This window comes from Papio anubis, chromosome 5 (genome assembly GCF_008728515.1).
Source record: "Papio anubis isolate 15944 chromosome 5, Panubis1.0, whole genome shotgun sequence".
NCBI classification, from domain to species: Eukaryota; Metazoa; Chordata; class Mammalia; order Primates; family Cercopithecidae; genus Papio; species Papio anubis.
Genome location: NC_044980.1, coordinates 65,893,874 through 65,911,519, shown reverse-complemented (window position 1 = coordinate 65,911,519; position 17,646 = coordinate 65,893,874). Strand labels below are relative to the sequence as shown.

Below are 17,646 nucleotides of genomic sequence, written 5' to 3'. Positions count from 1 at the left end.
TATGTTTCCTTCATGTTGTACTAATTTGCTCCTACTAGCGATGTATGAATGTCTTTCTGTATTCCCTAGGTAAGAGTATGTCCTCAAACCTCTTTCACCTTTGTTAATGTGTATGTGACCTATTAAATTTCAGTTGATTGGGGTGACTATCTTTAAAACTTAAATTCAAGCTTGTGAACTATACATACCCATTGCCTACTTTTCTATTGGGCCATCCTGACTTGTAGTGTTTTATAGTTTAGAAAGTTACCATTTTCACGCTTTACTGTCAAGTTTTTCCCAAGCTTTACTGTCATGCAGACTTTTTTATTTTTTTTTTTGAGACAGGGTGTCATTCTGCTGTCCATTCTGGAGTGCAGTGGCATGATCACAGCTCAATGCAATCTTCAACTCCTAGGCTCAAGCGATCCTCCCCAACCAGCCTCCCAAAAGTAGCTAGGACCACAGGTGTGCGATACTATGCTCGGCTTTTACTTTTTGTAAAGATGGGCATCTCCCTAAGTCACCCAGGCTGGTCTTGAACTACTGGGCTTAAGCAATCCTCCCAACTTGTCCAACCAAAGTGCCACAACGCCCAGGTAATTTTTGTATTTTTTGTAGAGATGGCGTTTCACCATGCTGCCTAGGCTAGTCTCGAACTCCTGAGCTCAAGATCCACCTGCCTTCGCCTCCCAAGGTGCTGAGATTATAGGCATGAGCCAACGCACTTGGCCTTTTAAAAATTACAATACTTTAAAGTGCCATAAAATAGTTTCCAAATATATTAGTGTATTTAGATGTTTCTAAACTTAGTTCTTCCAAGCTGCTTATTCATGCATCATAAATTCCTGAAGCCATAATTTAAAAGAATGTCAAACTGGCAATGTTCCACACTCATTACTGTTTTTAACAATTTTTCTGCCTTGCCTTTTTCATATGAACTCTAAAATAATCTCATCTAATTACAAAAACTTGTTGCTCATCTTTTTTTGGGGGATGGTGTTTTATTTTGAATGTAGACACTACAAGCACTACAAGCTGGTAATATTCAAGGTAGTAATCTGGCCACTTTGGCCTGTTTATTCACTCTTCACAAGCTTCCAAATTTCTTGAACAACTGTTTTAAAGAAACAAAGCCACTGAACTTGGCCTTGAGGAAAACAGAATCCCAAGCTTTGTAGAAACCTAGAAGAGAGGAAGGAGATGGCTCTCATTCTACGTCTCCCATAGCCATACAAAAATCTACCAAAATAATGACCTTCATACTATAAATGTAATTCTCACTGCAGACAATATACATCGAATACTATGCTCCTTTGATTTTTAGTCAGCTCTCAGACTTTAATGTTGAGTGCTACAGGGTTAGTCCCTACCATCTTTAATTGTTCCAGTCCTCGGATGATGTTCTTGTTCAATGATTTGAAACAGTATTTATACACCAACTTCCAGCTTTCCATCTTTAGTCAGGTTATCTCCCTGAACTCCAACTGCCTACTCTACTTCTCGTGGGTGTCTCAAACCAAATGCCAGATCTTCCTTACTTTGGTTAAGGTAAATTCCACTCTTCCAGCTGCTCAAGTCAGGCCAAAAGTCTTAAGAGCCATTTGTGATTCTTCTCTCCACAACCCAAATCCAGTATGTTGGCGAATGTTGATTCCTCCTCAAAACATATCCAGCCACTTTTCACCTTCCCCACTACCACTCTGATTCAAGCCACTGATAACTCTTCCCTGTTCATAATAGCATTCCCCAAAGCATCTATTTGCTTTGACCTTTGTGCTATATTTTCAATTACATCACTTTTCTAACCCAAAACCCTACAATGGCCCTTTACTTCATTCACATGTAACACCTATACCATGTGGCCTTCCAGTTACCTCTTACATCTAATCTACTCTTCTCCCTTACTTTGGGTGCTCAAATTAGAACCCTCTCATTTATTTTACACAAACGCATTACGGTTTTTGGGACATCTGTCTTTATTGTTCCCTTTACCTGAAATAATCTTCCTCAGACATCCATCATTTCTTCAGCGTTTTGCTCATATGGCACCCTCTCAGACCTACTTCCTTACTCCATTCGAAAAAGCAACCTCCCCCACTATCATCACCTTCTGTCCATTCTGGAGTGCAGTGGCATGATCACAGCTCAATGCAATCTTCAACTCCTAGGCTCAAGCGATCCTCCCCAACCAGCCTCCCAAAAGTAGCTAGGACCACAGGTGTGTGATACTATGCTCGCCTTTTACTTTTTGTAAAGATGGGCATCTCCCTAAGTCACCCAGGCTGGTCTTGAACTCCTGGGCTTAAGCAATCCTCCCAACTTGTCCAACCAGTTGTCCAACCTCCTTTCCTTATGGGCACTTGCTACCATTAACACACTACTATCTGTCTCCCTAAAAGAGAATGTGAAGCTCCATGAGATCACGGAACACTGCCTGCAATGTAAGACTCAAACAACTGTTAAATATGTAATATAAAAACCTAGATTTTGTATGTAAAATTTCCTAAAGTTAGAAAATCATGCTATTAAATCACAACTTACAGCACACATGACAGAATCCACTGAAGTTGGTGCTGGATATGAAAATTAGTACAATTTAACTGAAAGGTAATTTAACTACACCAACTACCTTTGACCTGCTAGTTTCACTAAGAAATCGCTACAGATGTTTGCAAACATTTAAGCATTGTGACTCTCACTACAACTTTATTTCTAAGAGTGAAAAATTAGCAGTAACTTCGGAATGTCCAACAACAGTATAATTGCATAAATTGCTTATAGAATAATACGTAGGTGTCAATGCATATTAAACAATTCTGGATATAACTAAAAACAAACTCACCATATATTTATGTACGTACACAAGAATATTAGCAGTTATCACTAGGTAGTTCTATTACTATTCATTTAACTGTTCACTTGTCTTTCTTAAAATTGTTTCAAGTTCTTCAAGAAGTAACACAAAGCTTGAAAAGAATACTTAAGATTCAAAACATCAGCGTTTAAGACTGCCATCAATCACATGCATATAAATGAACTGACTGGCACAAAAACCTAAAGGGTCTCAGTGTAACAACTCTTCTCTGTATTGCTCTTGCCAATGGTTTAGAAATTTACAAACTGTGGCCGGGGTGGTGGCTCACACCTGTAATCCCAACGCTTTGGGAGGCAAAGATGGGCATTTCACTTGAGGTCAGGAGTTTGAGACCTGCCTGGCCAACATCACCTAGGAGGTGGAAGTTGCAGGGAGCGGATATTGTGCCACTGAAGACTGGGAGACAGAGCGAGACTCCTCTCAATTAAAAAAAAATTTTACAATTTGTAATGTGTAAATTATTTGTGTCTATCTACATACTGGAGATGTTTCAGGAGGTTCTTGAACTTTTACATCAAATTAACACAAGACTCAGAAATTAAGAATTTAAAAAATGACAGAGCTTTGGCAATTCCATATTCCACTGTGTAGTACACAAAGGAAATTAAGTTAGCTGTGTAGATCCTACTGCCACTTTTCCAATCATTCTAAAAGAACCACGTGAAATTGTGGAGTTATACTGATTATGCACTCATTACAAGAATGCCCACCAGTCTAAAAATTGTTAAGCCAGGCTTACTCATTTATCATTACGATGGTTTAATCACCTGAGCTGAGAAGGAAAAGATCATTTGCATAAAATGGATAAGGCTTTAGTGTCACTAAAATATTGACGACTTAGAAATGACTTTTGGTTTCTAATCTTGAACAAGAATTAGGCTGATTTTAATTATCTTTTCCCCACAACCTAAATCCTAAAATTCTGGAATATTAATCTCTTGAGGATGTGTTTTAGAACACGGTATCTAAGTTCCAATTTTCTTTTCTTGTTAACACAACAGAAGTATCTCAAATATTTTCAGGGCCAGGTAACAAAGAAAAAGAAACCCAAGCCTCATTTCTCTTAAAAGTTTTTGCATTGTACTGATGTAATCTTAGGCTCTTTCCTGTTCTAAATCTCAGATAAAAGACTGTATGACAAGGCCGGGCGTGGTGGCTCACACCTGTAATCCCAACACTTTGAGGCCAAGATGGATCACCTGAGGTCAGGGGTTCGAGACCAGCCTGGCCAACATGGTGAAACCCCATCTTTACTAAAAATATAAAAATTAGCCGGGCGCAATGGCACATGCCTGTAATCCCAACTACTTGGGAAGCTGAGGCAGGAGAATCGTTTGAACCAGGGAGGCAGAGGTTGCCGTGGGACGAGACTATGCCACTGCACTCCAGCCTGGGGAACAGAGGAAGACTGGGTCTCAAAAACAACAACAACAAAAACCATATGACAGTTATGCACACATATTCCCTGAAATATGTTAATATACATTTAATTAGTAACATGCAACTATATTAATGGATTACAACCTGAAGAAAAAAATTACTTTTATAAGTGTTAATTCCCAAAATTACAAATCTTAATTGTTTGAAGGATATACAGGAAGGCTTAACAGGATATACATTCATACACACTCATGCAATTTATCCTTACATCAAATTTTATATTCACAATTTCACCTTTAATTCCCTTTTTACACAATACATCTCCCCCGTCCTCAAACAGCTGAACCTAAAATCAACTGTTTAAAACACATCGAGTTAAGTTAAAATGTGGAAAAATAGGTTTTTACTATACTATGCAAATAAGAAAACACTCGTTTTAAGAAATAAATGATGTTCAACAACAAAAGTGTACTAATGTGTAAGCTAAGGAAAAAAAACCAAACAAACAAAACAAAACCTCAAACTAAAAACAAGGGAAAAAACCCCCAAAAACATAAGGCTTATCTAGATCCAAATGGGGTAAGAGGGAAAAAGAAAACTCATTTCCTTTCATTAAAAATCAGAGTGCAACATCTATAGTTAAACAACTTTATTAACATAGTCAAGCAGTGATTAACATTCACATCTATTATGTCACATCATACAAATGTAAATACAAAATTACTACAGTACAATATATATTCTCTGCATGATCCAAAATATTTGGTGGCCCCAAAAAACTCTCTTTAAAATTCAGCAGCTTATCAAAAATTAAAACCGTATTCTATTTAAAATGGAGATCTGTTAGCACAGAGTTAGACTTCAAGAAATATCAATTTAGTACAGTTTGAGAAGTTGCAGGAGGATATGTTTGAAGGACACATTCTAACATAGTGTGGCAGGTACACGAAACATCAGATTTAAAGCTTTTAAGCGTAACTCATACAACCTAAGTTGTCAGCAGAAAGATCCAGTTATTTATAACTAAAGCTAATGCTACTAAATTATTGCACCCAATGTTAACATATTAAGTGTAAAACTGTTTTGTAATATGAAGTCATTTACCACGTTTAAACATCTCTTCTCACAAGATGATAATCTATTAAGTAAAACTAATCATACAGTATTGTCTAATTATTGTCTCCATAAAAATCACCCAAGCTCAATTTGCTTATGTATCCATAAAGGAAAACAACAACAAAGTAGTATGCGGAAAGTACAGTGGAACCCCTTTATGAGGCCGACATTAGAAGGGGACCAACACTGCCTTATAGGCTAACCATATTATAATAGGCTTTCAGAAAGATGTAAGACCTGCGAAATAGCTAATCTTGAATAATACCAAGCCACAGTATAAGGAAATTCTATGGTAGATAAACAAAAATTGCAATGAAAAGAAAAACTGCTTTTCTTATTAGTGATACACTGCTTGGCAAATAGATTTGGCTTGGTTTTAAAATGTACAAGAGGTGAAAAAAAATCACCATTTTAACTTCTTTCAAAGTCATGCATACATTCAGCTATTATGCATCTTTTAAAAAACAAAATACATTCTGGAATACAAACCACAATGAACAATTGTGTAATTTAAATGTGTACCTTTAAAATTAATATGTATAATAACTAGGCATAAAGAATTATCTACGTAAATAATGCTAATGGGTGAAAGATCTACATAAGATTGAAAAAATTAGTCACAACTCACCTGGAAAGCCTAAAGGTGAATAAAACTAACTTTCATGTAAAATTTAATTTTAGAGAGGCATTAGAAGTATCTCCACATTTAATACAGTATAAAATGCACTACGTTGGTATACAATGCTATATTGCATGGTATTATTACCAGATAATATTGTTAACAACACAGCTCATTATTGATCTGACCTTTCATTTAGATTATCCCAGGCCCGTAACTATCTGAAGACCAGTTTTCTTAAAGGTTCCAAGGCCTACACTTCATTAACAATACTAGTACCAACAGTTAGTTTCCCTGCCTTGTATTATTTGCAAAAATAATTCAGTAAGCAAAGCTGTGTGTGTTTTAAAGTACTATCAAAGGAAGGACTTAAATTGCAGTTATGCATGATACACTCTTCCCCTGGGAAGAATGCTTTTGCACCATTATCTGTTAATACATTCAATATGAATAATATAGATTAACCATATGAAGCAAAAAAACACTTTTTCCTCATGGCAAAGGACTTAAATTTAGACTAAAGAGTTTAAGATGTAATTAATTTATTTCTGGCTTTTCTGCTAGGCAGAATCATTTTATATAGGGGAGAAAAATGTCCACTTTCCTATTTGAGAGTCTGAAGAAAATGAGGACCAAATGTAGCTCATTTTCAGTTAAACCTGCACGCAGAAGGCTTGTCAGGAGGGCTTTATACCACCCCAGTCTGCTAGAATATTAGGAAAAAAATCAGACTAAATGGAAAGAGTCTCAATGAAATACACTAAAAAACAAAGAATGTAAGTAGGATGACCCTTTATAAGCATGTCACCAAAGCAAAAACAATACAAGAGTATTCACCTGAGATAAAACTTGTATCTGAATATTTTATAACTGAGTAGACAAAGCATTTCAAGAGGAAAGTCCATTGAAATTAGTTTAAAATATACATCTGATCCTATTTTACAATATATGCAATTTAAGCAATTCAGATGAAAAAGTCTTAACCAAAAAAATCACAGTGTTTATCAATATGTTAATTACAAAATGTATGCTACTTGTTTTGTTTTTAAGATGTAATGGCTTGGTTAAGTGTTTTAAAATCTATTCTTCTGAAATCTAACTTGCGTAACAAAATCAAGTAGCAATAATGTAAAGCATCAGAACTGGCTCTTAAAAGATTATTTACATGTTGATTATTTGGGAAATAACCAACCAAAAAATATAAAAAAGTGATTTTTTTTTTTAAACACAGTATGAAGTCATTGAAGAGATCAGACAATACAAAAAGCAAAATTCTTTCCTGAATAAATGAATACCTGTGTCACTAAGTTCACTCACTAATGGACTGTAACATGGAACTGCCAAACATGCATTTAAGTTATATTAATTACACTTTCTGTTTCCAACTTAGGTTGATCAGCAGCTTTGTTCTGTTAGAATCCTTCAAAGAGAGAAGCTCAAACAGGAAAAAGAAGGCATATATAAAACAGTAAACACTGACCTCCTGAGGTTCCTACAACATAAAAATATTCAAGTAGAAAATCTACATCACTTAGCAGCGGCTATTTCTGTAGTTGAGCACACTAACAGCGTTTTAGTGTGTAAGGAGCAGATGAAGTAAGCCGTGCTTTAAGCATGCCAAGAGGCAGAAACACTGGAATGTAACAAAGACAAACTCACAATTTCATAGACATTCAGTCAACATTCAAAACTATTAAGACTACACCACAAGAATTAAGTTGCTTTATATATATCCCATGATGTATTAGGTTTTATCAGAATAAATGCTAAATCAGAGCTTACCTCAAAAGATAACTTAAATGGCTTCTGCAAATTCCTATTCTACACTATGTATCTGAAATATAAATTAGGAAGAAACAATAACCTCAAGGGGAAAAATACACAAAAAATCCCAATACAAATTCAGGTTGCCAGTCATATTTACCTAATTTTATTATTTTCAAATTAAATTTCATTTAAATTAAAAAAATGTCAAGTGACTACAAAGCTGGGTGCATTTTTAATAGTGTTATTCATCTGCCTAATTGGAAACTAATTTTTAACCAGACAGGTGACAATATTGCCTTTAGTCAGTACAGAATTGTCAACCACAGGTTCAAAAAACTTTACTGAAGATTGTTTTTATGTGTTTTAAATTGAATTTGGTCATTTCAATTTAAAATATTATCTATTCCAGAATACTAAACTAGCTCTCATATTATTGTAAGTATTTGAAACACTACAGAATATCACTATAATCTAAGAATAAAACAGCTACTCTACTCAGTTACTAAAGACTAACAGGGAAGAAAATTTTGAGTCCCCAGTGAAGCAATGGTACTAGAAAGCAAAATGCTGTATACCCTCTGAATCCAACTTATAATTTTAAAAATATTAGGCACTATAAAATAATTTAATTTCAGGCTCTACAGACTGAAATTTGCAAAGCCAAAGTAGAGGAAAGGTGAAAGAACGTGTTAAAACAAAACAAAACAAAACAAAAAAATACACACACACACACACAATAACAAAAACCTTTCTGCATGCTACCATGCATTTGAAATTTTTGAAACAGTATAAATTCACACGCACACAGCTCAAACTTCAGTGCAATGGCTGTATCATTCAACACTTTTAGAGAATAGAACCATGCAAAGAGGAGCAACTGCTTATAAAAATGGTTACTCAGTATTTATTCTGCAATGCGAAGGTGACAAACTAAAATATAAAAAGGCTGTTATGGCTTAACATTTTTGTTGCAGATTAAATATGCAGCATTGAAAAATGGAAAGGCGTGGCTTCATCTCTGACCAGCAGAGTTAAAAAGAAAAATCTCTCCATTTTCCTTCATCATGGGATACACTGTTCAGGCAATCCAAATTAATAAAGACTTGCACTTTCATATGAACACAAGATCAAGTGTACCAGTTAGGTTTTCACATTCACAGTATATAAGAAAATACACATGGAAGGAAAAGTAAAGGGTTAACTTAACAAGGATTTATTCACAGGAATACATGTAAGTAGAGAAAAACAACAGAAAAGCTAAACAAATGAAATGAAGAGGATCCAAACCAACTTTCACTCTGTAGCTTTTAACTTGCACCCTGTGTGCATATATCTAGGGCACAGAGGGCCACCAACATGCGCCAAAATACAGTGTAGGAACCCTGCATTACATCCATTAACTTAAACATATCTTTAAGATCATGCTTTGAACAAAAAAGGGAAGCTTAGAAGGCAGTATGTTGAGTGGGAATAAACATTGAAATATAGCAATCATTTTTCAACTTCTACAATTGTCTTTATGTGCCAACTAACATTTATGCAGCCTTTTACAGATCTTTTACCATGTAATTTAAATTTTAGGAGTTTTGATAAAATCACTAGTAGTATATAACCATGCAGAAAGCACATCACACTGACAGCACAGAGGCAAAGATTTTGCACAGGTATATCAGCTTTCCACATTGTGCAGGTTACACACGATACAATATCAATCTTATCCTAACAGATCCTAAAAAAGATATTTCAAGGCCTACCTGTAACTACAGTACTTTATATATCTATATTCTTAATAAAAAATAAAATCCACAAATCTTAAAAAGGAACTTTAAATGCAGGGCTATATTGAATTGGTAAACTGCAACACAAACTGGCGCAACATAGGTAAATGAGTACCAATCTCACTCTATGTGATGCAAGCATGCTACCTTCCCACTAATTTCAATTACTTTCAACCACTATGAGCCAGAATGCATGCCTGAACCTTAAACTGCACTTTAAAAATAACATCTTGGCCTAGAAATTAAATCTAATGAAGTATAACCATCAAATTATATCTGCTACATTAATGTTCAATGCAAAATTAAGATGTCATCTTTAGTTTGATATGCCCAACCCCATTTATTCCTCCCTCCCTGCCCATCCCAAAAAAGGTAAAAGGAGTGACTCATTTGGCATTTCACAGGGTGCTTCATTGTTTATGTTTGTTTTGCTTTATTTCCAACTTTTTTGGGGTACCTTAAATTGTAACTTCCAAGAACCTGCTTCTACTATGGGAAGGCAAGCTGATTTTAACTATATTAGTTTTGTTTGTGTAGTTCTTCACCAACATGCAAAACAAGGCCCCATCATGTGGGAAAACTTATATAAAAAAACTTTAAATTAAAAAAAAAAAAAAGCTTCTTTACTATTTGTAACTCCCATTCTTAGGTTTCCTTTATTGTGCGCTGTAGAATTGTTCCTCTTTCTTGTCCCTAGGCGTCATTTATATGGTTCTTGTTTTGGTACAATTCCCCATAATATTCCACAATGTACTGTTTTGTGAGTAGACTGAATAGATTTTTTTTTTTTTTTTTTTTTTTTTGCTTCTTCACATCCACTGCGGAGTTGTAACTGGAGACATATTTCCACCCACAAAAGCTCCAGATGTTAAAACGTTTCCCAACATCGACTTAATACAGTGACGGCAACACCTCCCTCCCGCCCCTCCCAGTAGGGTTGGGATTGTACTGTATTCCCTACTGGTTTACCCTTCCCCCCTGTAAAGGGTAACATTTTCCCTGGGTGCAGAGGCTCCCTCATAGTCTCCAAGACTGAAGGACCTATAAGAAAAAGAACAAAAACAATTTTATCTTTAACGATCGTTTGTCTTTCAAAGCCAGTGGAGCACAAAATTAATCAAATAAGAATACTATCTTTACCCATAAAGAAAATGAGAAGTTTGGACAAATTGCCTAAGATCATGTTAGTCACTTATAACTGCACTGCTTCCTTATCTTATGGCGCTGAATTGTGCTGCATCAGGTATGAAAGTGAGGCCAAGCTGGGTAGCAGAGTTGTACAGAGAGGCGTACAACACTTTGTATAGATGAAATATGGCTTGTATGATGCTATTAGTCTAATTCTTTATCCCCTTTTGCAAAATGGGACCCAATGGGAACTGGTTATTTATTATATAACAAGTGGCCCTATTTTCTTGAAAATTAAGTAGCACTTTTCTTTAGGACAACCCTCAGAATGAAAACACCATCTTTCCCCCGCCCAGTATTCTCAATATTAAGCAAACAAAAATTCAACCTATCAAAACACAAAGGAGCATTTTTTATTTGGGGTTGTCTGATATTTTAGCCTAGAAGGCACTAGAAGTGTTCATTACCACAGTAGGGTTACTACATTCAGTAAATATCAAAAAACAAATTCTACATAAAAAAAGAGAGAAAAGCAAATTTAACATTTATTTATTTATTTTGGAGATAGCACCTTGCTCTGTCACCCAGGCTGGAATGCAGTGGGGTGAATATGGCTTACTGAAGCCCCAACCTCCTGTGCTCAAGCAAACCTCCTGCTTCAGCCTCCTGAGTAGCTGGGAACATAGGTGCATACCACCACGTCCAGCTAATTTTTTAAATGTTTTTCATAGAGATGGAGGTCTCATCAAGTTGCCCAGGCAGGTCTCAAACTCCTGGGCTCACGCAATGCTCCCACCTCAGCCTCCCCAAATGCTGGAATTATAGATGGGGGCCATTACACCCTGCCTACACTTGCCTTCTTGATGTTCCTAATTCTCATTCTGATCCTATTTCATTTGGTCATTTCCACTATCTTCCAGTCACTTGATTTTCCTGGAAAGACCTTTTTTCTATGCTAAACAGTTTTAATGATAAAAAGGATATTAAGAAATAAGGTAAGATTACTGGGAGATTAAACTGTTACCTGACAGTATTCCTTTTACAAACAGAACTCTACTACCCACTGATGCCAAATTTTGGCCATTTATGAACGTTCATGTGAATTCATAGAGGGCAGTTAATCCATCTGTGTAGAAATACAAGCAACCCACCCCTCTTTTCTCCTGCCTCTGAAGAAAGGGAAGAGGAGTATAAAAAGGCAGGAATAAAAGATACTGATCTATTTTTAGCTCTAATTACAAAATCGAGAACTATTTCATACCTTGTCTTAGAACAGTTGATTCATAATTGGTGATGAGACCACAGAGGTAATAAATCTGAAAGTGATTCACTTAAGTAATTTTATTTTCTATTTATATGAGATGGAGTCTTGCTCTGTCCCCCAGGCTGGAGTGCAGTGGCACGATCTTGGCTCACTGCAACCCCCATCTCCCAGGTTCAAACAATATTCCCACCTCAGCCTCCTGAGTAGCAGGGACTACACGAACGTGCCACCACCACGTGGCTAACTTTTGTATTTTTAGTAGAGGTGGGTTTTCACCATGTTGGCCAGGCTGGTCTCAAACTCCTGACCTCAAATGACCCGCCCGCCTTAGCCTCCCCAAGTGCTGAGATTACAGGCACGAGCCACCACGCCTGGTCCACTTAAGTAATTTTAAATTTAAAGCACAAGATAGAATGATATGAGGCTATGTTTTATTCAATCTCTATAGAAAACAAATAGCTTTTTATTCTATTTAGTAGTTTGAAATGATAGCCCTAACAAAATTTTCTTCATCCTGAAAATTTCCAAACTTCTTATAACTTACCCCTAATTTTGGGACTGCAGCTTAAGTGTATTAGATTAAACACCATAAAAAGCTGCAAGACGCTCTTTTAAGGGAAGAGGAAACTGGTCAGAGAAACGCCTCCAATTTTCATCGCCAACTTGATTTTTAAATCCATGAAGGATCTGTAAGAGTGAAAAACCATTAATTTATCACTAACAAAAGAGAAAAACAGATCTGCATAGTTTCTGAAATCCAACACAACTGATTTTATTATTTATAAATTTTATCCATTTTAAAGTAGCAATTCTCAAACTTTGTAGGATTCTACAGCATTCCCTGCTAATATGTTTCGGCTGTGTGTGCCCACCCAAATCTCATATTGAATTGTACTTCCATAATTCCCACGTGTTGTGGGAGGGACCTGGTGGGAGATAATTGAATCATGGGGTCAGTTTTTCCTATACTCTTCTGGTGGTAGTGAATAAATCTCATGAAATCTGATGGTTTGATAAGGGGAAACCCATTTCACTTGATCCTCATTCTTTTTCTTGCCTGCTGCAATGTAAGACGTGCCTTTCCCTTTCCACCATGACAGTGAGGCCTCCCCAACCACATGGAACTGTGAGTTGAATTAAACCTCTTTCTTTTGTAAATTACCCAATCTTGGGCACATCTTTTTTTTTTTTTTTTTTTTTTTTTTGTTGGGGGACAGAGTTTACTCTTGTTGCACATGCTGGAGCGCAATGGCACGATATCAGTTCACTGCAATCTCCACCTCCTGGGTTCAAGCGATTCTCCTGCCTCAGCCTCCTGAGTAGCCGGGATTACAGGCGTCCGCCACCATGCCCAGCTAATTTTTTATATTTTTAGTAAGAGATGGGGCTCCACCATGTTGGCCAGGCTGGTCTGGAATTCCTGACCTCAGCTGATCCACCTGCCTCGGCCTCTCTCAAAGTGCTGGGATTACAAGTGTGAGCCACCGCGCCCGGCCCTCGGGCATATCTTTATCAGCAGCCTGAATATGGACTAATACACCTGCCTTTCCTAAAAGTACCTCATAGCATATGCTTAAACTCTGCTTTGAGAAGTTTGGAATTTGTATTCCAGTAACAGACATACTCTAAGCAATCTGATACCATACTAATGAAAAAACAGAGAAGTAGAGAAGTCATCCAAGTAATACAATTTTTATGTAGTATTTTTTCAAACTGGAAATATACAAGCTTTGAGCTCATGACAAACTACAGTTCACTAACTTTAATCTTGGGTGATTCAAATGTGTAACTGCATTTTATTTTTTACTGTGGTTGAGTACTGATGAGTTAATCAAAAGGGGGTATTGACAAAGCAAATAGGCCGGGCGCGGTGGCTCATGCCTGTAATCCAGCACTTTGGGAGGCTGAGGCGGGCGGATCACGAGGTCAGGAGTTCGAGACCAGCCTGACCAACATGGTGAAACCCCACCTCTACTAAAAATACAAAAATTAGCTGGGCATGGTGGTGCGTGCTTGCAATCCCAGCTACTCAGGAGGCTGAGGCAGGAGAATCGCTTGAACCCAGAAGGCGGAGGTTGCAGTGAGCTGAGATCATGCCACTGCACTCCAGCCTGGGAGACAGAGCGAGACTCCGCCACCAAAAACATAAACAAAGCAAATAATGACATGGGCTTACTCCTGTGGCGGCCATTTAGATTTACTCTTTCTCAGATTATACTCCAAATCTCCATTTCCACTTGAAAAACATGTACTATTTTCCTTAAATGGAATAATGGGACCACCTAAACTAGTGGTACACTTGGGAAAATACTTTCAAAGTGCATCCTCTACAGATAGGAGTCACTGCTAGGCCGGGCGCGGTGGTTCACGCCTGTAATCCCAGCACTTTTGGAGGCCGAGGCGGGCGGATCACGAGGTCAGGAGATCAAGACCATCCTGGCTAACATGGTGAAACCCCGTCTCTACTACAAATACAAAAATTAGCTGGGCATGGTGGTAGTGGGTGCCTGTAGTCCCAGCTACTCGGAAGCCTGAGGCAGGAGAATGGCGCGAACCTGGGAGGTGGAGCTTGAAGTGAGCTGAGATCGCACCACTGCACTCCAGCCTGGGCAACAGAGTGAGACTCCATCTCAAAAAAAAAAAAAAAAAAAAAAAAAAAAAAAGGAGTCACTGCTGTATTTTAAGAAAAGATCAAACCAACTTTGTTACCAAGAATAAGAGTTATATATATAATCAATACTGACTTGAAGAGCCTAAGTTTTGTAAAAAATGTAAACATAATTAAAGTTTTCCACTAGGATATTAACAGTCCCAAGATGACGCATTATAAACACTTATTAGTTACCTTACAGAACATGTCTCTGAGATCATCTTTTGGGTTAATCCATGATGCAACGGCATCACAAAAAAATATAAAATCCTGTAACAAGCAAGAAATACATCTTAGGTTGACATTGTATTTGTCAAACTCAGCAAAAGATATATGTAAACCTTGGAGTTTAGAATCTAGCTTAAAAAAGGAAACATTTAAAAATTAACTATGATCATGAGGAATTAGAAGAGATTACCTTAATGGCTGTCCCTATTAGCCCACAGTCAAGGAACCTCAACTCATTCAGTTTATACTGGACTTTAATGTCCTCCATCACACAACAAAATAACCCCCTGTGCAGTAAATGTTCAGCATCAGAAATGAACTGAAAGCACCAAATCGACACCTATAAAAATACTCTTTCACTTACCGGATTAAAGAAAAACATAAAATCAATGATCTTACAGTTCTGACTAGCCAAGAACTTAAAGCTAGCTAAATATATGTTAAATGACCTTGATTTGAAATAGAGAAATTAGTGATTTCAAGGTCCATTTTCAGACAAAACTTAAGTGAAACAACCAAAAATTAGAGAAAAACTAATTATGTAATTACAAATACCCAATCCAAACAAGAACAAAAAACCCAACTTTTGGACAATTACTTAAAAGACAATCAGACTATTCTGACTACAAGAACAAGATGACAATATGCTTTAAGCATTTCATTAAAACATTCTCTCAATCTTGCCTATCATACTGAAACATTAACAGTTCAACAAACAGCATTCAACATAATGCTGATTTTCTGACATGTCAACTATAAATTTTACTAATAAATTCAGAGAACATCACTAATTTCAAAAAATTTGGTAATACCACAGTATGTGTATAAGATGCTTATTTAAGCAAATAAGACTTGCTTAACACAATTTATTCAAATTATGTCTTCCAAATACCAAATCTGATGGTAAAAATTTAAATGCACAGATACCTAGAATTTGTGATTAAAAAATTTAAATGTAAATAAACCTATGACATTTTATTTTAACCATATCCAAAATAAGGTATGTAAATAAAAGTTGTAAAACAGAAATTGCTACCAACTCTTAAGTTGGTTTCCTTCCATGCTTTCTTTTCCTCCAACTCTTAAGTTGGTAGCAATTTTATGATCCATACATGTGCTACTTTTATCATCTTAAAACATTAATTCAAAGAGAAAGAAACAATAAAATCCTGGTCGGAAGATGCTTTTGAAAAACATGGTACATGTCGTATCAGATATCTCTAACACACATTTGAGATCACACGAAGTTCTTAAGTATTAAAAAAAAAACAGAAAATGTCAAAAGCTTATTGTGTAACTAGAAACTTCTCAAGACGGCACTAGCTTGTTCTAACAGTAAGTTATGAGTATTTTATGAGTGTGAAATCAGTCAGAAGTTATTATCTAACTCTAACTTGTAGGTTTTCAATGTCTATCGCCTATATCAATTTGAATTTTATAAAACAGAATTAACATTTCTAAAACTGAGTTAAGAAAAACCACAATACAAGCTAGGAAACATCAAACGGTCACAATTTAAAAATGTTCAAAACACCCCTCTCGGAGTGGAAAGTTGGAATTTTCTTGAAAATTAAAAAATGCGAGAAAGTTATTGCTATAAAAGCATTTTTTGGGGGCAGTTTTCTAACTCTTGTGTGTATTCCTGGACACCAAAGTTTAGTTCTTCGCTTCCCTCCCTCAACTACTTTTTTTTTTCCCCAGACAAAGTCTTGCTCTTGTCTCCCAGACTGGAGTGTAATAGCGTGATCTTGGCTCACTGCAACCTCTGCCTCCCAGGTTCAAGCAATTCTCCTGCCTCAGCCTCTGGAGTAGCTGGGATTACAGGCACCTGCCACCACGCCTGGCTAATTTTTGTATCTGAAGTAGAGACAGGGTTTCACCATGTTTGCCAGGCTGGTCTCGAACTCCTGACCTTGTGATCTGCCCAACTCAGCCTCCCAAAGTGCTGGGATTATAGGTGTGAGCCACCATGCCTGGCCTCAACTACATTTTTAAATTGATTTGATATATCTTGGGTCTCTTGTCTACAGGTTTCCTTCCATGCTTTCTTTTCCTTAAACGTGCCTGCTGAAGAATGCAGGTATTTAACCTAGAGTCCCACAGTTAGTCTTTTGTTCACTGAATATACATGGTGTAATTCAACATGTTTTTGCTTTGCGTGTCTAGAAAATTGGCAGTTGGATCCAGATGCTTAACTGGACTCATGTTCAATACTACTGCCAAATAATTAAAATGTCTACATATAACTTGAACTTGGAAAACAAAGATGAATAAATCGTAAGCTCTCAAAATTAGAGCAATTTCAATGGCTGATTTGTATTTCATTTTATTCATTATTTCTAAATCTGATTCAAAGTATTTTATTTAGAACAGAGAGATAGGATTCCTACACTATTTGGTCACTCTCTTAAGTGTAGATATCCACAAACTGATATCCAGGGATGGGAGGCAGGGACAAAATAAATAAATGAGGTCTGAAATTTGGATGAAAGAAGCCACGGCCTGATTCAAGACAAGAATATAACCTTGTTGTCCCAATCTGCTGTCACTATCTCATTTCATGACAAAACATTTTAGGAAAAAAAGGTATTACAATTTCAAGATATTAAGAAATAAACATTTTAAAGGTTTAACTGTATTTTAGTATCTTTGAAAATAGTTAACTTTTTATAATTAAAGTATTAAAATATTTCTTCCTTTAAAATTTTATTAATCAGACATTAAAAACAAATCTTTGTGAACATCTTACTTGGATTACGCCACTGGGATTCACACTGATCATGGTACAAATTCCACGGAATGCTGAATCCTTTTCCTCATTGTCTCTTATGTTTCTCAGAGAGGTGCACCTATTGAATT

General features: G+C 36.5%; 1 protein-coding gene across 7 annotated transcripts in view; it reads right to left on the bottom strand.

The window, feature by feature from the left end:
• Nucleotides 1-1,043: 1,043 nt before the first annotated feature.
• Nucleotides 1,044-17,646, bottom strand: part of TNPO1 (transportin 1) — a 103,128-nt gene continuing 86,525 nt past the window's right edge. For 5 of the 7 annotated variants that reach the window (XR_648093.3, XM_009208600.3, XM_021939446.2 and 2 more), the window contains 4 exons: nucleotides 17,537-17,636; nucleotides 14,755-14,829; nucleotides 12,454-12,596; nucleotides 4,872-10,558 (listed from right to left, as the gene is read on the bottom strand). Coding sequence is in view for 6 of the 7 variants with exons in the window: in XM_009208600.3 (XP_009206864.1) it covers nucleotides 12,489-12,596; nucleotides 14,755-14,829; nucleotides 17,537-17,636 (283 nt within the window). In the remaining variant the exon portion in view is untranslated. Of the gene's footprint in view, nucleotides 1,165-4,871; nucleotides 10,559-12,453; nucleotides 12,597-14,754; nucleotides 14,830-17,536; nucleotides 17,637-17,646 lie in introns of those variants that run through there. The other 2 variants (XM_021939445.2, XM_003899790.4) reach the window with 2 other exon arrangements.